This window comes from Mustela lutreola, chromosome 17 (genome assembly GCF_030435805.1).
Source record: "Mustela lutreola isolate mMusLut2 chromosome 17, mMusLut2.pri, whole genome shotgun sequence".
NCBI lineage: Eukaryota > Metazoa > Chordata > Mammalia > Carnivora > Mustelidae > Mustela > Mustela lutreola.
The window spans coordinates 20,543,092-20,562,108 of NC_081306.1; the positions used below are offsets into that span (position 1 = coordinate 20,543,092).

Sequence of the window (19,017 nt, forward strand, 5' to 3'; positions counted from 1 at the left end):
CATTCGAGTTGCTTCTGCTTTTTGGCTGTTACGGATAGCACTGCTCTGACTACTCACGTGCCAGTCTTCCTGTGGACATGTTTCTGTTTTCACTTCACCAGTGTGTTTTAACTCTGCTCCAGTGGCTCAGGAAGCCTTCCCCTCGGTTACCGCCTTTCAGCGTGACAGCCAGGTGCAACGATAGGTTTGAATTACGGGTTGTGGCCGTGGAGCTTTCTGGCTGTGTTCATATGGTGTATGTTTTTCTTGTAGACTTGTCCTTCCTGCGGAATCACATTTGCCCCCAAATCAGAAGCGGGTGCAGAAGGAGGAGCGGTCCAGAATGGCTGTCAAGAGGAGCATAAAAACAGCACCAAGGTAAGCTCTTGGCTATTCCTGTGGGTTCCTTTCCTGGTGCCTCCATCAGAGGTGACCTTCCTGTCTTGTCAGCTTCTCGATTCTCAGAATAACTCCTTGTAGGTGACACTGTTCCACACCTTCTCATCCTGAGGGTTTTGAATAGAGCAGTAAAGATGAGGATGGAGAGTCAGGTCTAACCCCTGTGAAGCAGAATAACACATGCGCAGCTGCATGGGGCTCTCTTCTTGGGCAGGAAGAGCTTAAAACCATGTGGACCGCCGTAGCTAGGGACAATCTCTGGGGCCGGAACACGCAGTAGAAGATGTGCTGAGAGAAGAGGAGACTCGGCAGGCACAAAGGTGCAGCATGGAGAGAGGCTTGGGGTCAGGGCCAGTAGCGAGGACACTGCCAGGGAAGTCTCAGCTGGAGACAGACCTAGGGCTACACTAAAAAGTGGGACAGAGACCAAATCTGAGAGCCTCTCTAAGAACAGGCAAAGGAAGGCCTTTGTCTGTTATCCTCCACCATTGTGCCACCTGCTACCTTCCTCTGGATGGATCTCCATACCACATCTACCGTTCTAGTCCCCCAAACCTTTGCCCGTGGCCCTCTGTAATGCTGATTCTGTGGTTATCAAGCTCCAAGAGCCTCAGCTCTTCTCCGACCTCCTCACTAGCTCTTCCCATGACATCACACCTTCCAGGCTGCCTCAACCCCCGAGAAGCAATCTGACGGGACAGGGGGATGGGGAGAAGCAGATGGGTAGAGAGGTTGAGTGTCAGGTTAGAACAGAGATGTGAAGGGGCTGGTCAGGTGTGCAGTGGGGCCCCCGCACGGCCGAGGTGGGGCTGGAGCGGCGCTGTTGCGTGCTCACGCTGCAGTCTCTGTGTCTGCCCCCCCAACCCTTGTCTTGAGGCAGGCTCCTGGAGCACCGAATTCCAAAACTCAGAACGGACTTCTGAGCCCTCCCCAAGAGGAGAAACTCACCAACAGTCAGACTTCCCTGTGTGAGATCTTACAGGAAAAGGGAAGGTGGGCAGGAGTGAGCTTGGACCAGTCAGCTCTCCTTCCGCTGAGATTCAAGAACATCCGGGAGAAAACAGATGCCCATTTTGTTGATGTTATCAAAGAGGACAGGTAAGGGTCAACCATGACCAATGAAAGTAAAGATTTGCAGGTAGGAGTCTCCCTTTTTCTGAGTCACCTTATCCCCATATGTTTGCCTTTCTATTGTCAATATTTTACTTTATTTTGAAATAATTTGAAACTTACAGAAAAGTTACATGACTAATCCAAAGAATGCTCATTCTACCCTTTGCCTGATTTACCAACTTTCAATATTTTACCTGTTTTATTCTCTCCCTCTATGAAATTTATGTTATTGTTGTTTTTCCTGGGCCATTTGATGCTAAGTTGGATATATCATTCCTTTTGCCCCTAAATACTAAATTTCCTAAATTACAAAGATGTTCTTTTACATAATCATGGTTACCAAATTCAGGAAATCCAACATGGATGCATATTTGACCCAATCTTCAGTTCATATGCCAGTTTGGCTGGAAATTTTGACCATAGAAATGATGTATTTCTCTCAGGCATCCCATCCAGAGGCAAATTGTGCCCATTTGTCTTCCGTCAGTGATAGTAATTTTGAGCAACCAGGCAAGTGTTGACCTCTCCAGTCTGTGGTTATTTTCTCCTTGTGACCAGTAAGCAGTACTTTAAGATCATGCGTGCACTCCTTTCCTCAGCATACTTCCCTAGATTTCCTCTCCATCGTGGTTCTTGCTTAAAATAGTCTTTACTGTGATGGTTCAGAATGTCAGTTCTCCTACTTCAGCACCAACTGCACTTTGACATGGCTCCATCATTTAAAAAAAAAAAAATTGTTTTAGAGAGGGCATGGGAGGAGCCCAAGAGAGAGAATCTCAAGCAGACTCTCTGCTGAGCAGGGAGCCTGACACAGGACCCTGAGATCACAACCTGAGCCACAACGAAGAGTAGGACTCTTCACTGACTGAGCCACCCAGGAGCTTCTCCACCAATTGTTTTTCAGTTTCTCGCTCCCTCTTCCAGCACAACAGGATGTTCCAGGCTCATTTTAGATCTTCCCTAACCCTAGTCGGGAATCAGCCATTTGTCCAAAGAGCCTTGGCTCCTTTTAGTGAAGAAGGGTATTTGGAAATGTGTGTTGTTAGTGTCTGATTTAATGTCATTGTAGTCAAAGACATGCTCTGTATGATTTCAGCCCTTTTACATTTATTGATACTTTTTTGGTCTCACATGTGTCTGTTTTCATTAACAAACCACACACATTTGTAGGGTGTCGCGATCCATAGACACAGTTAGGTCCAGGTGTTTGCCAGCATTAGATCATCTATCTTTTTACTTTTCATCTATTGCTTTATCACTGTTAAGAGAGGGATTTAGAAATTTTTCACTGTAGTTGTGGATTTTTCTGTGTCTCCTTTTAGTCCTGACAGTTTTTGTTTCAAGTATTTTCATGCCTTTTTTTTACGTACATACACATTCATGAGTGTTACAAATTCCTGGTGAATTGGTCCTTTTGTCATTTTGAAGTGTCCCTCGTTATCGCTGGTAATACTCTGTTGTAAAAACCACTTTATCTGATACTAATATAATAACTGTAGCCTTCTTATTGTTACTCTTTGCTTGGTGTATCAATTTCACTTTAAAAAAAAATTCAACCTGTATCCTTCTATTTGAAGTGTGTCTCTTACGAGTCTGCTTTTCTAAAAATAAATTTATTTATTTATTTATTTATTTGACAGACAGATCACAAGTAGGCAGAGAGGCAGGCAGAGAGAGAGAGGAGGAGGAGGAAGCAGGCTCCCCACCAAGCAGAGAGCCCTATGCGAGGCTCGATCCCAGGACCCTGGGATCATGACCCGAGCCGAAGGCAGAGGCCCTAACCATTGAGCCACCCAGGCGCCCCTGAGTCTGCTTCTTAAATCATTCTAAAAGTCTCTGCCATTAAATTCCATTTGTATATATTTTCTGGATTTTTAGCCGTACTTCTTCGCGTTATTATGGATTTTTGTTTGTTTGTTTGTTTGTTTTTTGGTGGTTGCTCCAGGACTTAGAGATAGGCATCCTTGAATTTTTTTATAGTCTTCCTATTATTAACATTGAATCATTTCACTTTTTTTTTTCAGTTTACTTATTTGTTTATGTAAGTAATCTCTATACCCAACGTGGGCCCTGAACTTGTGACCCCAAGGTCAAAATTCAGATGCTTTTCTGACTGAGCTTGCCAGGCAACCTTGTATCATTTTACTTGAAATGTAGACATCTTGTACCTGGGTAGAAACATTATTCACTTCCCACCCCTTATGCTGTAGTTTTCACTAGTGTTACCTTGGCATACATTGTGACCCTGACCTCTAATACCACCCTCTTGGTAATCTCAGATTGTCTCCACTTACTGCCTTTCTGTTGAGTTGGATCTCATTTTCCTGTTTCTTTATATGTTGTGTAAATTTGGCTTGTGTGGTGCTTAGAAACTCTGGATTCTGTTATGTTGCTCTGAAGAGTGTCAATATTTTGTTTCTTTGTTTTTTTAACATGCAGTTAACTTACATAAACTCCCACAGCAAACTTCGTCTCCCCCAGTATAGGCAGCTGCTGCTCTTTTTAAAGCCTTAATTAGGCTTCTTGGAGTCTGCTGTGCTCATGCAGATTTGAGGGGTCAGCCAGAGATTCAAGCAGAGCTCACATGACAAATTTGGGGATCCCCCCCCTTTTTTTCTTTTTCTGGGATTTTCAACCTCATTTTCCAACTGTGGACACCCCAAACATTATTTTCTGATTTTCCAAGCCAGGGAGATTGTGGCTTTTCCATCTGAGTTTTAGCTGTCCTGCACGTGGTGCTGACTAATGGCTATCTTCAAGCAATAAGAAAAATAGTAAAACATGGAAAATTAATCTGGTGCTGTTCCCTTCTTCCAGGAGTGACTCTCCTCCATTTCCTACCTCCTTTGGTCAGTCTCCAGTACATTCTACGAGTCATTTTTACATCTTTCCCAGAGTTTTCTGTTGTTACTTCAGAGAGGACTGGCCCAAAAGGAGCTAATCTCTGTGCCCAGAAAAGGGACTTGTCAATATTAATTTCAGAAGAACAGCACGGTGTTTAGCTACATGTGGCCATTGCATGCCCTCTGTACGGCTGCTATGCTGGTTTTCCCTCTGTCCGCACTTGCTGGGTGGAAGGGAAGATGGGGATCTGCCTTCAAGGATGGAATTTTCTCTCTTCCGAATCTGAGAGCATAGTGAGGTATGGCACACTAGTCACAGAGAGTCCACTGGGCTGCAGGGACCCTGTGTGTCAGGCACAGGGGAGTGACTATTTTATCTGATGTAATTACAGGCGTTGTTGTGTGAGGGAGAGAGACTACACTCCATGGCTGTATTTGCCTTCTGAAATCATGTTAACACTCTCTTAAATTTCCTGCCTTATAAAAAAGATACTACTATTTGCTAGCAACCATAAAAGAATGAAAGAGTCACATAAAGCAGGTTTGATGTCTCTGCTATTAAAATCATTGAGTGTTATTTTTCAGGTTTCACACGCAGTCTGCATAAGTGACAATAGCACTCCAAGTACGGTGACTCTAAACAGTTTTGTGATAATGACCTGTCAGCTCTGATGGTGGTCATTACTGTCAGTGCTCTGAATGACTGGACAGTGGCTCTGAGTTAGGTCTCCATCAGTAGCCTTGGAATCAGCCTAAGTCCTCGGTGCAGGGATGTCTGGTCCTCCAGAGCGGTGGTTTCCTAGCACGGCAGAGCTGCCGGCTTCCACAGACACTGGAGGATGTCTCCAGAAGCATGGTGTTCATGACGTATGCTGTAATGACTGCAAACGGTCCTGCTTCAGTGGAGAGGAAACATAACGTGTATTCTGAAAATACAAAGCACTTCCAGACGTATGTTCCCAAGGAGGGTCAAGCAGTATCTTTACATAGTGACTCGCAGATGCAGGCCATGTGACGTGTTTTGGGAGTGGTGTCTGGGAGGCTGACTGGAGTCTGCCAATAGAGAGAGCTCAGTGACTGCGCCACGCTGATCACCCCCATGTTTTCTTTCTCCTAGCCTGATGAAAGATTATTTTTTCAAGCCACCCATCAATCAGTTCAGCTTGAACTTCTTGGATCAGGAGCTAGAGCGATCCTACAGGACCAGCTATCAAGAAGAGGTGTGTTTCCCCTTCTACATCTAGAGAAGAAGTTTGCTGTCTGTACCCGGTAGTTCACAGTCAGCTTCGTGCTTCGGCAGCCTTGTTTCCCCTCCTCGAGTGATAGGAAAATGAAGGCTAATACTGATTTCCCATGATCTGTAAACCCCAAATCCACATGGGAAGAAGACCCCCGATCATTCAGTGCCCCTTTCAGTGCCAGTCTGACGTCACTGGCCTGTCATTTCCAGGCCCCTTTGCTCCGTGCTCTCCTCATTTTGTCCCTCCTTCCCAGTGACTCCCTAACACCACGTGCATGGCTCTGTACATTTACCATACCACCCTGACATTCCAGACCCTGTCTGTACCCTGTTAGGCTCTGAGCCTCCCGAGGGCGATGTTTCATGTCTGCCTCCAGCACCCCACACAGAGCCAGGCCCAGAGCAGGCTTTTGAGTGAAGGCATGAGCATCTCTTACTATCCATTGCATACCCATGCTTCACTTGCTGTTGCTTCAGGGCCTGCCTGTTACTTCTGCCACGAAGCCAGCTTTCACACACCCTGAACCTGGGACCCAACCATTCACTGGAAGCTTCCAGAAAATGGCTTTTGTGCAATGGCTTTTACAGATGCAGAGTCCATAACCCAGCTTTCAGGCCCAGGATATAATCTGTTTGAGAACTCACTGGTCTATAATAGCTTGCTGTGTGACCTTGTGCATTTCTTAACTGCTCTGTGCCTTGTTTCCTCATTGTTAAATGGAATAGGAGAGATGGCGGCCCATCTCAAGCCCTTACCACCTGTGCTAGGTCCAGGATGGGCAAGTGCTCCACAAATGTTTGCTGTGTTTTCCATCAAAATCCTACTCCATGGCCACCTGTTGGAGCTTCTGCTCATGCCTCCCACCACCCCTCCTTTCCCAAACAGGTTATAAAGAATTCTCCCGTGAAGACTTTTGCCAGTGCCACCTTCAGCTCCCTGCTGGATGTGTTTCTTTCAACAACAGTGTTTCTGATTCTCTCCATCACCTGCTTTCTGAAGTATGGGGCTGCCTCCATGTCTCCTCCACCTGCCGCCCTGGCAGTCTTTGGCGCTGCCCTGCTGCTAGAGGTGCTGTCCCTCGTGGTATCCATCAGGTAAGGGCCTACCTGCTCAGCTCTGTTCCAGATTTTAGCCTTTAGCTCCCTCTGCTGGCTCCACAGCTAATGGCTGTGCAGTCTGGTGGCAGCTCTGTGGACCTGGCTCCCCACACCAGAGGCCTCCGCAAGCTCATTTCAGGTGACCCAGTCCTCTTTCGTTCCCTCCCCCAGCTCTGCTGCTCAGCGTCCTCTCTCACAGACACCGGCCCTCCGCACAGGTGGACACCTTCTTTGCCACAGAGTCAGTGTCCTTTGCAGCCCCTCAGCTGCCAACCAGTCCCAGGATCTCCCCCCCTTAGAGACTTAAAAAAAAACAAATGGGAAGAGAGGGGGTGAGAAAGGGAAGAGAAACAGAATGGAAGCATACAGGGAGCCCTTGATGGATCAGCAGGTGCCCCTTCCAGATGTGCAAGCAAGACTTGAAACCCTGAGAAGGATTGTAGGTGTCCGTCTCCACGAGCTTGGGTCAGGCAGTGGTTTCTTAGCTATGACTGAAAAGCATGAGTAGTCAGAGAAAGAGGAGATAAGTCAGACCTCATGAAAATGTGAAGCTTCTCCCTTCTGAAGAGCACCTGTCCCTTCTCACACCAGAGTGAGAGGGAGCCTGCAGGATGGGAGAGGAATGTGCAGATGGCCTCCCAGTCCTGCTTCCTCCCTGTCTGTGGTGAGGTCTGATACCTAGAATGTAAGCTCAGTAAGAGACCAGCAACCCATTTAGAAGTGGACAGAAGGCCTGGCTAGACAGTGGGGACCCCTCAGGGAAGGTAGGCCCTCACGATCCACTCAGTCCTGCACATAGGGAAGCTCACAGCTGCTCTGAGTACTTCTGACTAAGTGTGAGTGCACAAGATACTCCATTCACATGCACAACCCCCACACCCCCATCTGCCTCCTGGGCACAGTGACCATCTCCTTTGTCCAGCCCTGTCCATCTCAACAGGAGTCCTCCTGGACTGCCTCCGGAAGTTAGAGGTGAAACAGAAACGGGGAGAAGGGCACTGACCTCGAGTTTCTGCCTCCCTTCCCCAACACCCCAGAATAGGAAACAACAGCCCCGGTCTGCCCTGTGACTTCTGAATGCTAGTCCCCCCTTCCCCTCCCAACTTCGAACTATATGGGCTGGATTGCCCTCCCCTCGTCCCCCCACCCCTGCTCCCATTCCTGTGGCTCTTTGCAGAGGGTCTTTTCCGGTCGCCAAAGGCTTCACACTTGGCCCCTGTGCCTCCTCCAGGTTAAGATAACTGCAGGGTGCATCCTCACTGTTTACCCAAATTTCCTACCAGTATTGAGCTGCGTGGTGTACAGCATAGGTCTCCTTGTAACACAGCCTTTCCTATGGGTCTGTGCCTCGAGTCTCGGCTCTACAACCCTTGCTGAGCTGCCTGGTACCCACTCTCAAATCAGCTCTGCTTCTGGGGAAATCCAAACCAAGGCATCTTCAGGCCCCTAGTTTGTCTTTTCCTTTTTAAAATCAGCCTTATTGTGATATAATTCACATACAGGAAATACACTCTTGTAAGTGTACAGTTCAGTAATTCCTAGTAAACCTACAGAGTTGTGCAGACTTCACCATGTAATTTGTAGAACATTTCTATCACCCCAAAGAAAACCCGGCACCCCTGGGCAGTGAGTCTCCTCATGCCCACTCTCCCTGCTCTGGGTCCAGGTTTCCGTCTGACGCAGGGCCTACAGTTGGATAGGATTCTGGCTCTCTCAGAGACTAGCATTGTCTCCATACGTTTTTCAAAAGCCCTTTACACCGCTGTTCCCTGTTCCTTTGGACCCACTTCTACAGAGTCTGGGCTAATGCCAGTCTGTCTCCGGACTGGCATTAGCCTAGAAACAGAGCGCTCCAGGCCACGGAGACACGCACCCAGGTGTGTGTCGCCATGTCACACCCATGTGCTCAGCCAGCACCTTCCAAATGAGGTGGCAGCTGCTCCTGAGTGACCGCTGGTGTGACTAAAAGTTCACTTTACCCAAATCATCAAAGCCTGGGAGGGGCTGGGAACGTGACAGAGCTCCCTGTCACCACGCATAGGACATATGTAGGGTCCCAGGTCAACAGGAATCTATGGTGCAGAGTATGCAGGAGCCCTGGGGGGCTGGTTCTGCAGCTGCCCCTCCTCCAGAGCCCTTCGTGCATCTTGACTCACAGCCCATCCCTTCACTCCTCTCGTTTTGTGCTGAGTTCAGGGAGGTGTGGGAATAGTGGGTCTCATCCTCAGAGCTCTGCCGTCCTGGAGACCTTCGTGGGGGCCTTCCAGTCCTGCCTTCTCCCTGTTGGAACTTGGCTTCCTCTGTCTCCTCATGGAGCTTATGAATTCTGCCTTTGAGCATATTTGTGGTTATTCTTGGAAGTATTCCCAGGACTCCATTATCCGTTAAGTGTCAGGAGGTCAGAACCATCCAGGCCCTGAAAGGGTCAGGGCCTGGTTCCATGTGGAAAATGGCTGAGATCTACGGTTTCCTCCTGGTGATCACGCATTTGTAGCCAGTGGTCGCTGCACTGCAGGTGTCGAGGATGGAAGGTGCAGGCACCTGGGTGTGTGGCAACCACCCTTGAGGGGAACTTGTGCTGCTGAAGCTCAGTGGCAGCTCCTGTCACTTCCAGAGGTGGGGACAGTGTGCCTGTCCCTTCTCCCCCTGCCGGGGTGCCTGGCTTCAGAGAGGGTCTGTGTGCCTGGGTCTCTGCCCAGCTGAACCACAGTACCCTTTCTTCCATTTCCTGCTGCTGGCATCCAGTTACTGGCCCCTGCTGACCCCAGGGCCCCTCTCTTAGCCACACTGTTCTTCCTTCTGAACAGTGTTTCTCAGCCCCATGCACTTCTTCCCCCTTCTTTATGATAATTATTTTGTGATAGCCACATGATGATCCTGAGATACAGCCTACTTACGCACACAGCTTCAGGAGTCGAAATGCTGTCACTCCCAATGTGAAGGAGAGAGAGCTAGAGAGCAATTTAAAATAAAATCTGTAGTGCTGCACCTCATTTTTGCCAGGATGCCACCACTGGGGAAGTCATAACAGAGTCGTCAGCTTTGTCCTCATGCATACGGTTGCACAAATGAGACGGCTCCAAATGAGGACCACTTGCGGTGTGTGGGCTTGGTGGCACAAGCACTGGGTTGCCGCCTGTGGCATGATTTCTGAAATGCTGAGTGAGCCTTGCTGAGGCCCCAACGCAAAGGGCACTTCACAAAGTGGTTCATTCCTGGAAGATCAGTGTGTGTTAGCAGCATCGAGACATGAGACTCTGGGCTGAGGTCATTGGCAGCAGGGCTTGCTCATCTGTGGGTGTCTAGAGGGCATGTGGCAGTCCTGTGTGTCTCGGTGTGCACCACCCCCCCATCCGTGGCTCCTGCCCACCAGGAGCTAGACACACCCCTCAGTCCCTGTGACAACCAAAAGACCCTGCCAGATTCCCAGATGCCTCCAAAGGGCCTCAGCAGCCTGTGACAGCAAGAGTGGCTTCTGAGGGGCCTGGTAACATTTGCGTGCCCAGTTCTCACATCTACTTTGAGACCTGCAAAAGCTCATGCTTGGCTTTGTACAAACACGTGTTGTCTATATGCAGCAGATGACCTTAAAGTAAGGTATGTTGAGCCGAGCAAGTCCCACTTATTTGCTGCCGACTAAAGTGGGGCGGGGGGCTCCACCGGCCCCCACACACCCAGTGGTCACACAGGTGAGAGTTGGTGGGTGTCCCCCAACTCTCAACTTCCCCAGCAGGCTGACCTGTCCACAGACACCCCATTTCTCCTTTCTCCCTCCTCATCCCAGGATGGTGTTTTTCCTGGAGGACGTGATGGCTTGTACAAAGCGCCTGCTGGAGTGGATAGCTGGCTGGCTCCCACGCCATTTCATTGGGGCCATCCTGGTGTCACTCCCTGCTCTTGCGGTCTATTCACACGTCACCTCTGAATTTGAGACAAACATACACGTAAGTAAAGGCCCAGTGACTTTGTTTCTGGGCTCTTCAGGACTCCCTCATCTTTTTTCTTTCTTTTTTTTTTTTTTAATAGGCTTGATGACTTGGGACAATTTAAACATAGGCCTTTAAAGAGGTACAAATTCTTTGTCACCACCTTGGGCTTTTCTTCTTAAAAGTCTTGCCTGAGACAGAGGAGTAGGCAGGTAGGGTAGCACGTGACCCATCTAGACGCTCGAGCCCATCGCTGACCACAGTCAGGGAGAGGTGGGTACGATGCTGCCCTGCCCAGCTCCCATGTGCCCTCTCCAGCCTCACCTGCTCACCGAGCTCCAAACCAGGTATTTTCCCATGCATTTTACAAAGCAGCGTCTGCCCCATGTTTCCAGACAAGATACGGTACTTACCTATCGAGCTGGCACAGCTAGGTGACTGGCATCTGGGTCAGCTGCTGTTGATCAGGGAAGGAGATTCTGAGTTAAACCCCACAAAGACTGAATTAATGCCCTTGTGGAAAGTTCTGTTTTTGGTGAAAGTGAGTGTAACCTGAGCTGCCAGGCAGGCTGACTGCGTTTGATACTTTAACACCCAAGTGACATTTCCGCGGGCAGGTAGCAGGATGCCTGAAGGAAGGCTTTGTAAAGGTCACCACTTCCATGGTGGCAGCGTTGAGATAGGTGGCCTACCTTCCCTCTCCTCTGGAATGACATGCGCAGTCTGGACACATCTGGAGGAGAGTTTTAGTGCTAGCGTGAGCTTGCTGCCTAAAGCCCTGGGTGATTAACCCTATGATTTATGATCTGTCCCTGAAATGGCCAGATACTTTGCAATATCTGTGGTATTTTTATATCGAAAGAAAGGTAAGTAAGTGAATCTTTTGATGTCAGCATACTCAGCTGGAAGTGAGGCATGGAGCCCACACGGCAAGGGCGGGATGGGTCACTAACTGCACCGGCCCCTTGTGGCAGGTCACTGTGTTCATGGGTTCAGCCGTCCTGATCACCGTCGTGCACTACTGTAACTTCTGCCAGCTCAGCTCCTGGATGAGGTCCTCCTTAGCCACAGTCGTCGGGGCGGGGCCCCTACTCCTGCTCTGCATCTCCCTGTGCCCTGACAGGTAGGTCTGCCACTGTGCTCTGCATCTGTTGTCCTCGCTGGCTGGGACACCTTTCCTGACCTCGCTTGTTTTTCAAATCTGTGCCAATGCCCTCTCTCTCTGCCCTCCCAGATACTGTCACAACATGATGTAACTTTCAACATACACAATGCCAACATCCTCATGAAAAGTCCAAAGACTAATATGCAAATGAAAAAAAAAGAAAATAGTTTTTCATGACATAACATCTATTTGCATATAGACATCCCCGGGTGATATAGGGAGATATAGGGAGATATAGGGAGACCCAAGAAGGTAAAGAGGAAGCTGGTTCTAACCTCATTTGAGTAAGGGTAATACAACCAGACAGTTTGCAGGTTGCTGAAGGAGAGGAACTGAGGAGGTAAGGCTCTCGGTAGTGGCCTAGGCCTTATTTATGAATACTGACTCACTGTTGTGACATGTGTGGCATTATGTGAAATAGAGTAATGACTAGTCACTGGAAATCTTGAAGTCGTTCCATATATTGAAGAACACTTTCAGTCTCTGGTATTCAAATGGCTTTCAAAACCTTATCACCGGGAGATGCCAAGGCATAGATGGGATGGCGTGGGAGAAGCAGGGGTCTGTGGGAAAGGCCCCAAGGGACAGGAGTGGTTCTTACTATCATGCTACAAAAAATGAAAATATATAAGATGACTGTGATATGTGCTATATTTAAAACATCCTAAATATTGGAGCTTTTTTGGGTAATTGTAAAAACATTTTACTATTAGAACATGCTAACTGCTTTTTTATAATTACCATGGGTTTAGGCTAGCGGGATATTTCAGAATGACACAGGGCATTCCCTCATTGTGACTTGCAGGACATCGAACATTCCTGGCTCCTCAAACTATTATGACAACCAGGAGCCCCAACATTTTCAAAATGCCCCCAGGAATGGTATTATCATTGCTAAGAACCATTGCTTTAATAAGTTCAGAAGTAGAAGATGATCCAGTTTGTCACAGTATCAAATATTAAAGCTCCATAGTGTATTTTTGGGTATTTCCAAAGCAGCAGTTGGTAATGGACAAAGTAAGCATCCTTCTCCTCAGTTAGACGTAATAAAATAATGATAACATCAAAGACATTCAAGTTTTCTGCAAATTAAGATCAGAAGGGAATTTTAAGCAGAACTGTCATTCAGCATTTGAAAGGAAACTTGAATGAATAGTTAAATTACTTTAAGCAGAAAAAAGCGTACATTTCCCTTCCTGAAGGTATGGCCATCTGGAATTAGGGTCATTATGAGGCTCTTTCCCAGGAGCATGAGATTCATCAGTCTGCCTTTTAACCTTTTAAAAGAACCATGGCATCTCTCTGTCAAATAAATAAATAAAAATCTTTAAAAACAAAACAAAACAAAACACAGATTTAAAAAAAGAAAAGAAAAGAAAAGAACCATGACAGATATCCCTCAGCCACTCACAGTGTCATTCAGTCACTGGTTGTGGGGGTTTTCCACATGGATCTGGAGGGACCAGAGTGACAAGGGACCAATTCTATCACCTTTGTCCAGAATTCAAAGAGCAGGTCTTGGGCTGCAGTTGAATCTTCCCTTCACGTAGTACTTCTCCCTGCTCACAGAATCCTTTGAGCCCACCCACCCTGCTGTCCCTGCTGAGCCTCACAGGGTAGGAAGCATGGGGAGGGATGAACACAAACACAGAGAGGCCCCATGTGTAGGGGAGGGGACTTCCGAGAACCAGGTGAACCTCGAAGAGGGACTTGGAAATAAAAGAAGGGCTGCACACACTTGGAGAGGAACAGTGTCACAGTCATGCCTGGGCAGGGAGAGAGAACGCATACGGCCTCAGAACAGCATCGGTGCTGTAACTCTTGCTTTCCCCCCTTTCCTGTGAAGTCATCTAACACCCCCTGTGATGCTAAAAGCCTCTCTGAGCCATCCCCTCACCTCTGCTGCCTAGGGGAGGTGCTTGCAGAAGCTTTGTAAGGTCCCCCTTTGCAATGAGAGGGCAGATGGATCTAGTAGACCGGGAAGTGTTGGGGCATGAGGCCGACTTAGTGATCTGGGAGGATGCTGGGTGCAAGAGGACCCCAGAAGAAGCCGTGACGTGTGTGGGAAGGGTAACGCATGTCACGGGTCCTGCCCCAACACCGAGAGAGTTCTTTATTGTGTGTGGTTTCCATGCCCCACAATGGGGATTCGATTGCTTTGGGCACACGAGGAGCAAAGTCCAGCCTCTCAGGTCAGCCAGCATCTCTAGCAGTTCCTTTCTAAATCAGTCCTGTCAGTGGGCATCGCTGTTGATCATGACTGGTTTCTAGCCTGCGGGACTGCATGGGAAAGTCCTCATGTCACGCGAATGCCTTCGCAACTTCTTGTTTGGTTTTGCTCTCTGGAAATGGTGCCTCCCTCCCTGATATGAGGTCCTGCTGGCTGCGTCACTGTCTCTGCTCTGATTTTTAATTCGCACAGGATATCAAATTATAATAAAGAATTAACTATCTTTAGTTGTCTGACTTGATCTTCACATTTAAAAAAAAGAGAAATCTACTGTATCGTTTTATTTAACTCCTTCTTTGCTTTTTATAATAATATTTTTCTGCATTTTAATTTCAGTTCCATAGTAATTTCACACCTTGATGCAGGACAGAATTTCAGGTAAGCTTTTAACTTTATGCCTGTATCTGAACAAACAAGGCTGATTGTATGAGCACTGTGTTCTTCTCAGCTTCCTAAAAAGCATATCTTGAATAAAAGAATCCTATGTAATTCTTAAAAGAATAAGTGGAAAGTACCTACTTGTTGAAATACCAGCTCATAGTTACAATACCTTATTGAGAAAATGAATGGTGGTTAAGAACATACTAGATTGGGCTGAATTTCATATACAACATCAGCATGTTACACAGGAAATATCTTAAATCTAAGAAAGTACATATTTTAATTCCCTAAAATATTTTGAAATTACTAACTAGAAATTTGAAATAATAGATGCTAGACCCTTGCTTTACTGTAATCATCAAACTAAAATTTATATAAGCTGAGGAGTCAGAAACAAACTTTAAATTATATAAAACTGTAAATAAATCTAGAAAAAACGGAATTGGTTTGCAAAACTCTAAGACAGAGACAACTTTCCAGTCTTACAAACAATAAATAGAACCACGCATGCACAAAGACTGATCGACACATTGGTGGGGGTTGTGGGGAGTCTGAGCGGCGCAGAAAAGTACCTCTGGGCCATTACATGAAGAGCTGAACAAGACCTGTATAAATAAAGGAAAAAAACCTGACAAGATGAAATGTAGGGAGAAGCTAAATATGTTATTACTGAAGTCATTGCACATTTAAATTACTACAAAATCCTTTTGGTCTTTTACCTTCAGGATGTTAGATTGTGATTACCTAGCACAGGCAAGGGCTGGTGCGTTCATCCCCTGGTTGGGGATTTATTTTGTTAAGCTGCCGGGCACTTATAACATGTGGTTTATTTCTCACAATAACTTGACACATTTGGTGACTTTGTCCCCATTTTCTAGATGAAGAAGCTGAAGTTCAGAGAAGTTAAGGAAGCTGTCTGTGGTCACACAGCTAGTGATCAGCAGGGTTTAAACCCTGGCCTCCCTCACCGCCAGGCACACTCTTTCTGCCAGGCCTCAGTACTTTTCAGAATGGCACATAGTTTTGGAAAGTAATTTGATGATCTGCAAAAATGTTCATAATCATTGACCTAATAATTCTATTTTTGCTTCTCTACCAAGGGGATAATTCAGAATATGATAAAGACCACCTGCCCCAAAATACTGATCACAATGATCACTGAACACTGAATCATTGAACACAATGAACACTGAAAGTTCATCAGCAACTTCAGTTGCCAATAAAAAAAAATGAATTACATTGTGGTCAGATGCTTAAATATTACCACTGTTATGGTGCAGGTATAAGAAAAATACTTCTCATGTGAAATTGCGTTTGTCTTGGAGCTAGGCAGTTCATTATATAGATGGATAAAATGTAAGATATGTCATAGTTATCTGGTAAAGAGTGATGAATGACTTTTTTTCTGTTTCTACAATTAAAAAATCAAATTTCTGTGAACATGTAGACACTGGGAAGGAGATTTAAAGTATGGAACAAAGGCAGAATGCAAATGTGTTTCTATCATGATCACAACTATAGTATTTAAAATAAAACACTTGACTTTTTTTTAAAGTAAACTTTCTTATTGACGAATATATAACATGTGCACATAAAAGTGTCCATATATAAAAACACAGCTCAGTGAATTTTCACAAGTGAGCACACCCCATTAACTGCCATTCAGACCAAGAAAATAGGGACCCGAGAAGTACCCTCTGTGTCCCAGCGTGGTGACTTCCGCAGCCTCACATCTGTAGGCATAGATTCTAAATGGCACTGAAATATACCAAAATGTTAACAAATTCCATGTTAATCTTGGTTAACTAAGATTAGGACTGTCAGTGGTCTTTGTTTTCTGTTTTTCTGTTTTAATCCCTCTTTTCCATGATAATGAATTGTACTATATTTTACTCTAACTTCCAATTATGACTTAATGTCCAACTGTCACGTCATAAATTGACTCTTGCATTTAGTCCCATAAAGCTCCTCTTTTTGGAACTGACCTTTGCTATTTGAATTTAGGAATGAGACCCCCATCTTTGTTCCTTCTGTAGTGGAAAGAGAAATACCGTTTATTGATGGGAAGTGATTCTCTTTCCTACTTGTTCCAGATCTCTGTTGTGTGGCAGCCCCTTGGCACTAAGTGTCAATCTGTGTATTGGGATTCCTCTTTTAAACAAGATGAAAACAGACATCGTAGTCTGTTTCCCTTTCTGTCTCACACTGGCCTATGTTCCATAATTCCCCTCCTCTGTCCAGAGGATCTGGCCTGTTCCCCTCTCCAGAGTCAGGCCATGCTAAAGTGAGGAAAGCAGGAGCAGCAGCCTGCTTGGGGAAAGCCAGACACAGCACCCATTTCTGCCACAGGGCTGCAAAGTCTGATTGGACTGTTAAGATGACGTTAAGCCTTTGTGATGTCTATGCATAAAGGGGGCGGTTCCTTGATGTTACCACTTTGGAGAAATAGAAAGAAAGGTCCCTCCTCATCCAACAAGATGGGCTCACCCATCACTTCTCTTCTCTTCGAGTTAGAAGGCATGTAGGGCTAGACAAAAATCTGTTTCAGTCATCTAGAATAGTTAATTGTTTAGTACTTGAGATTTGTGATATGTATTGCCATTTGATTCAATGACAGAAGAATAAGCAAGGGTACTGTGTCTTACTGTATAGAGGCATTTTTTGGTTCTAGCTCACAGGGGACGAGTTATGGCAGGGGTCCCAAAGACCACCCCTAGAACTGGGAATTCGCTAGGATTCAGGACTCCACCCAAAGGCATATTCATGGCTGTGATTTGTCACAGTGAGAGGACACAAAGCAAAATTGGAAGCAAATAAAGATACATGAGGTAGCGTCCAGAGGAAACCAGTTGCCAGCTTTCGAGAGTCCGGTCCCCGTGGCATAGTTCAGGATGCTCCGAATTCCTCCAGCAGTGTGCTTGGACACTACAGGTGACATGGTGTCCACCAGGGAGCCCATCAGAGACTCCATACCTAGGGTTTTTATTAGAGGGTGGTCATATAGGCATCTCTACTGCAGGGACCAAAATTCTGGATGCTCAGAAGGAAGGCACACTCTAGACACAGTGGGAGCCTACCTCCCCAGATCCAAGATCCTGAGGCCAGCCTCGGGCACTGTTGCCAGTAGGCCTTTCTCTGGATGACAGCCTCAGACCTGCTATGTTAATAACTCTTTTCTGCACAGAATCTGAGGCCACTTAGCGATACTCTAGCCCATCTTCAGTTTATACATGAGGAAGTCGAGACCTAGAAATCTTTCCCAGGGTTCCAGAACTCTGCAGTGGTCCAGGTGGGACAGAGTCCTGTGATTCTTTTTTTTTTTTTTTTTAAAGATTTTATTTATTTATCAGAGAGAGAGAGGGAGAGAGAGCGAGCACAGGCAGACAGAATGGCAGGCAGAGGCAGAGGGAGAAGCAGGCTCCCTGCCGAGCAAGGAGCCTGAAGTGGGACTCGATCCCAGGACGCTGGGATCATGACCTGAGCCGAAGGCAGCTGCTTAACCAACTGAGCCACCCAGGCGTCCCGAGTCCTGGGATTCTTACTCCAAGGCCTGGGCTTTGTGACTGTACTTCATAGAGGACCATTATGGCCAGATTGGTCAAGTTCATTGTTTTTTATAATGTCCTTAAGTTTTTGGTGCCATGGAGATATCAAAACTGAGGATCCATCCATTTTATATATAATTTATACAGTGACTCGACCCATTGCCACGTAAAATCTAGAAGCCCATTCTATGTGCTTTAGAAGCACATCAGGGCCCAGAATTTATATGAACAGAGCAGTCACAGCTTTATAAACAGAAGAAAGACAAGAAGGAAACCCAACACTTGTTAACAGTGATGGCCTCTGGATGGTCAATAGTGGAGGAAACTTTTCTTCTTTCTGCATTTTCCCCTAAATTTCTTCTGATGAAAATGTAGTACTATTGAGTGGAGAAATTAGCTCTAAAAAAGAAGCTTTCCAAGGGACTGCATTTGTGCTAATCTTCAGTCACAGCTGTTGCTGGTCAGCACTGTCCTACCCCCCCCCCCCCCGAAGCAGGCTGTTACTGGAGGGAACAGAAATGAGAGGGGCAATGTGCAAATTTTTACTGGAATCATGAATGTGCAGTAGTCGACGTGACTCAGCAGTTCCAACTCTGGTAGTTTATCCCATAGACCGACTCCCTCCTATGCACAGGGTTGGCACAGTGGCATTCCCTGGGGGTGAAGGATGGGCACAGCCCAAATGCCCAGGGTTGGAACCTGATTGTTAGAGTACATGCATGTATTAGAGTTTCTTGCAACCCATAAGAAAACCACAACTTTCCCACAGGAAAGATACTTATTTTATACTACTGTTTATGCTGTTTGAATTTCTCACAAGGTGCTACTCTTCATACATATTGGGGCACCTGGGTGGCTCAGTCAGTTAAGCATCCGACTCTTGATCTCAGCTCAGGTCTTGATCTCAGGGTTGTGAGTTCAAGTCCTGCATGGAACTCCATGCTGGGTCTGGAGTCTACTTAAAAAAAAAAAAAAAAGAAAAGTACACCTATTATTTGTAAAAATGTTAACATTGTCTTAAATGATGTTGACAAAACAAAACTAACCTACCAGAGGGTAATGGTACATTCGTGGACTTTTATACAAATAGACAATATA

At 46.3% G+C, this 19,017-nt stretch overlaps 1 protein-coding gene across 2 annotated transcripts in view; it reads left to right on the forward strand.

The window, feature by feature from the left end:
- Nucleotides 1–19,017, forward strand: part of ADCY9 (adenylate cyclase 9) — a 116,208-nt gene that overhangs the window by 92,089 nt on the left and 5,102 nt on the right. For both annotated transcript variants that reach the window (XM_059155344.1, XM_059155343.1), the window contains exons 4-10: nt 253–357; nt 1,259–1,476; nt 5,452–5,554; nt 6,461–6,669; nt 10,457–10,616; nt 11,573–11,721; nt 14,330–14,371. In XM_059155344.1, coding sequence (XP_059011327.1) covers nt 253–357; nt 1,259–1,476; nt 5,452–5,554; nt 6,461–6,669; nt 10,457–10,616; nt 11,573–11,721; nt 14,330–14,371 — 986 coding nt within the window. The remainder of the gene's footprint in view (nt 1–252; nt 358–1,258; nt 1,477–5,451; nt 5,555–6,460; nt 6,670–10,456; nt 10,617–11,572; nt 11,722–14,329; nt 14,372–19,017) is intronic.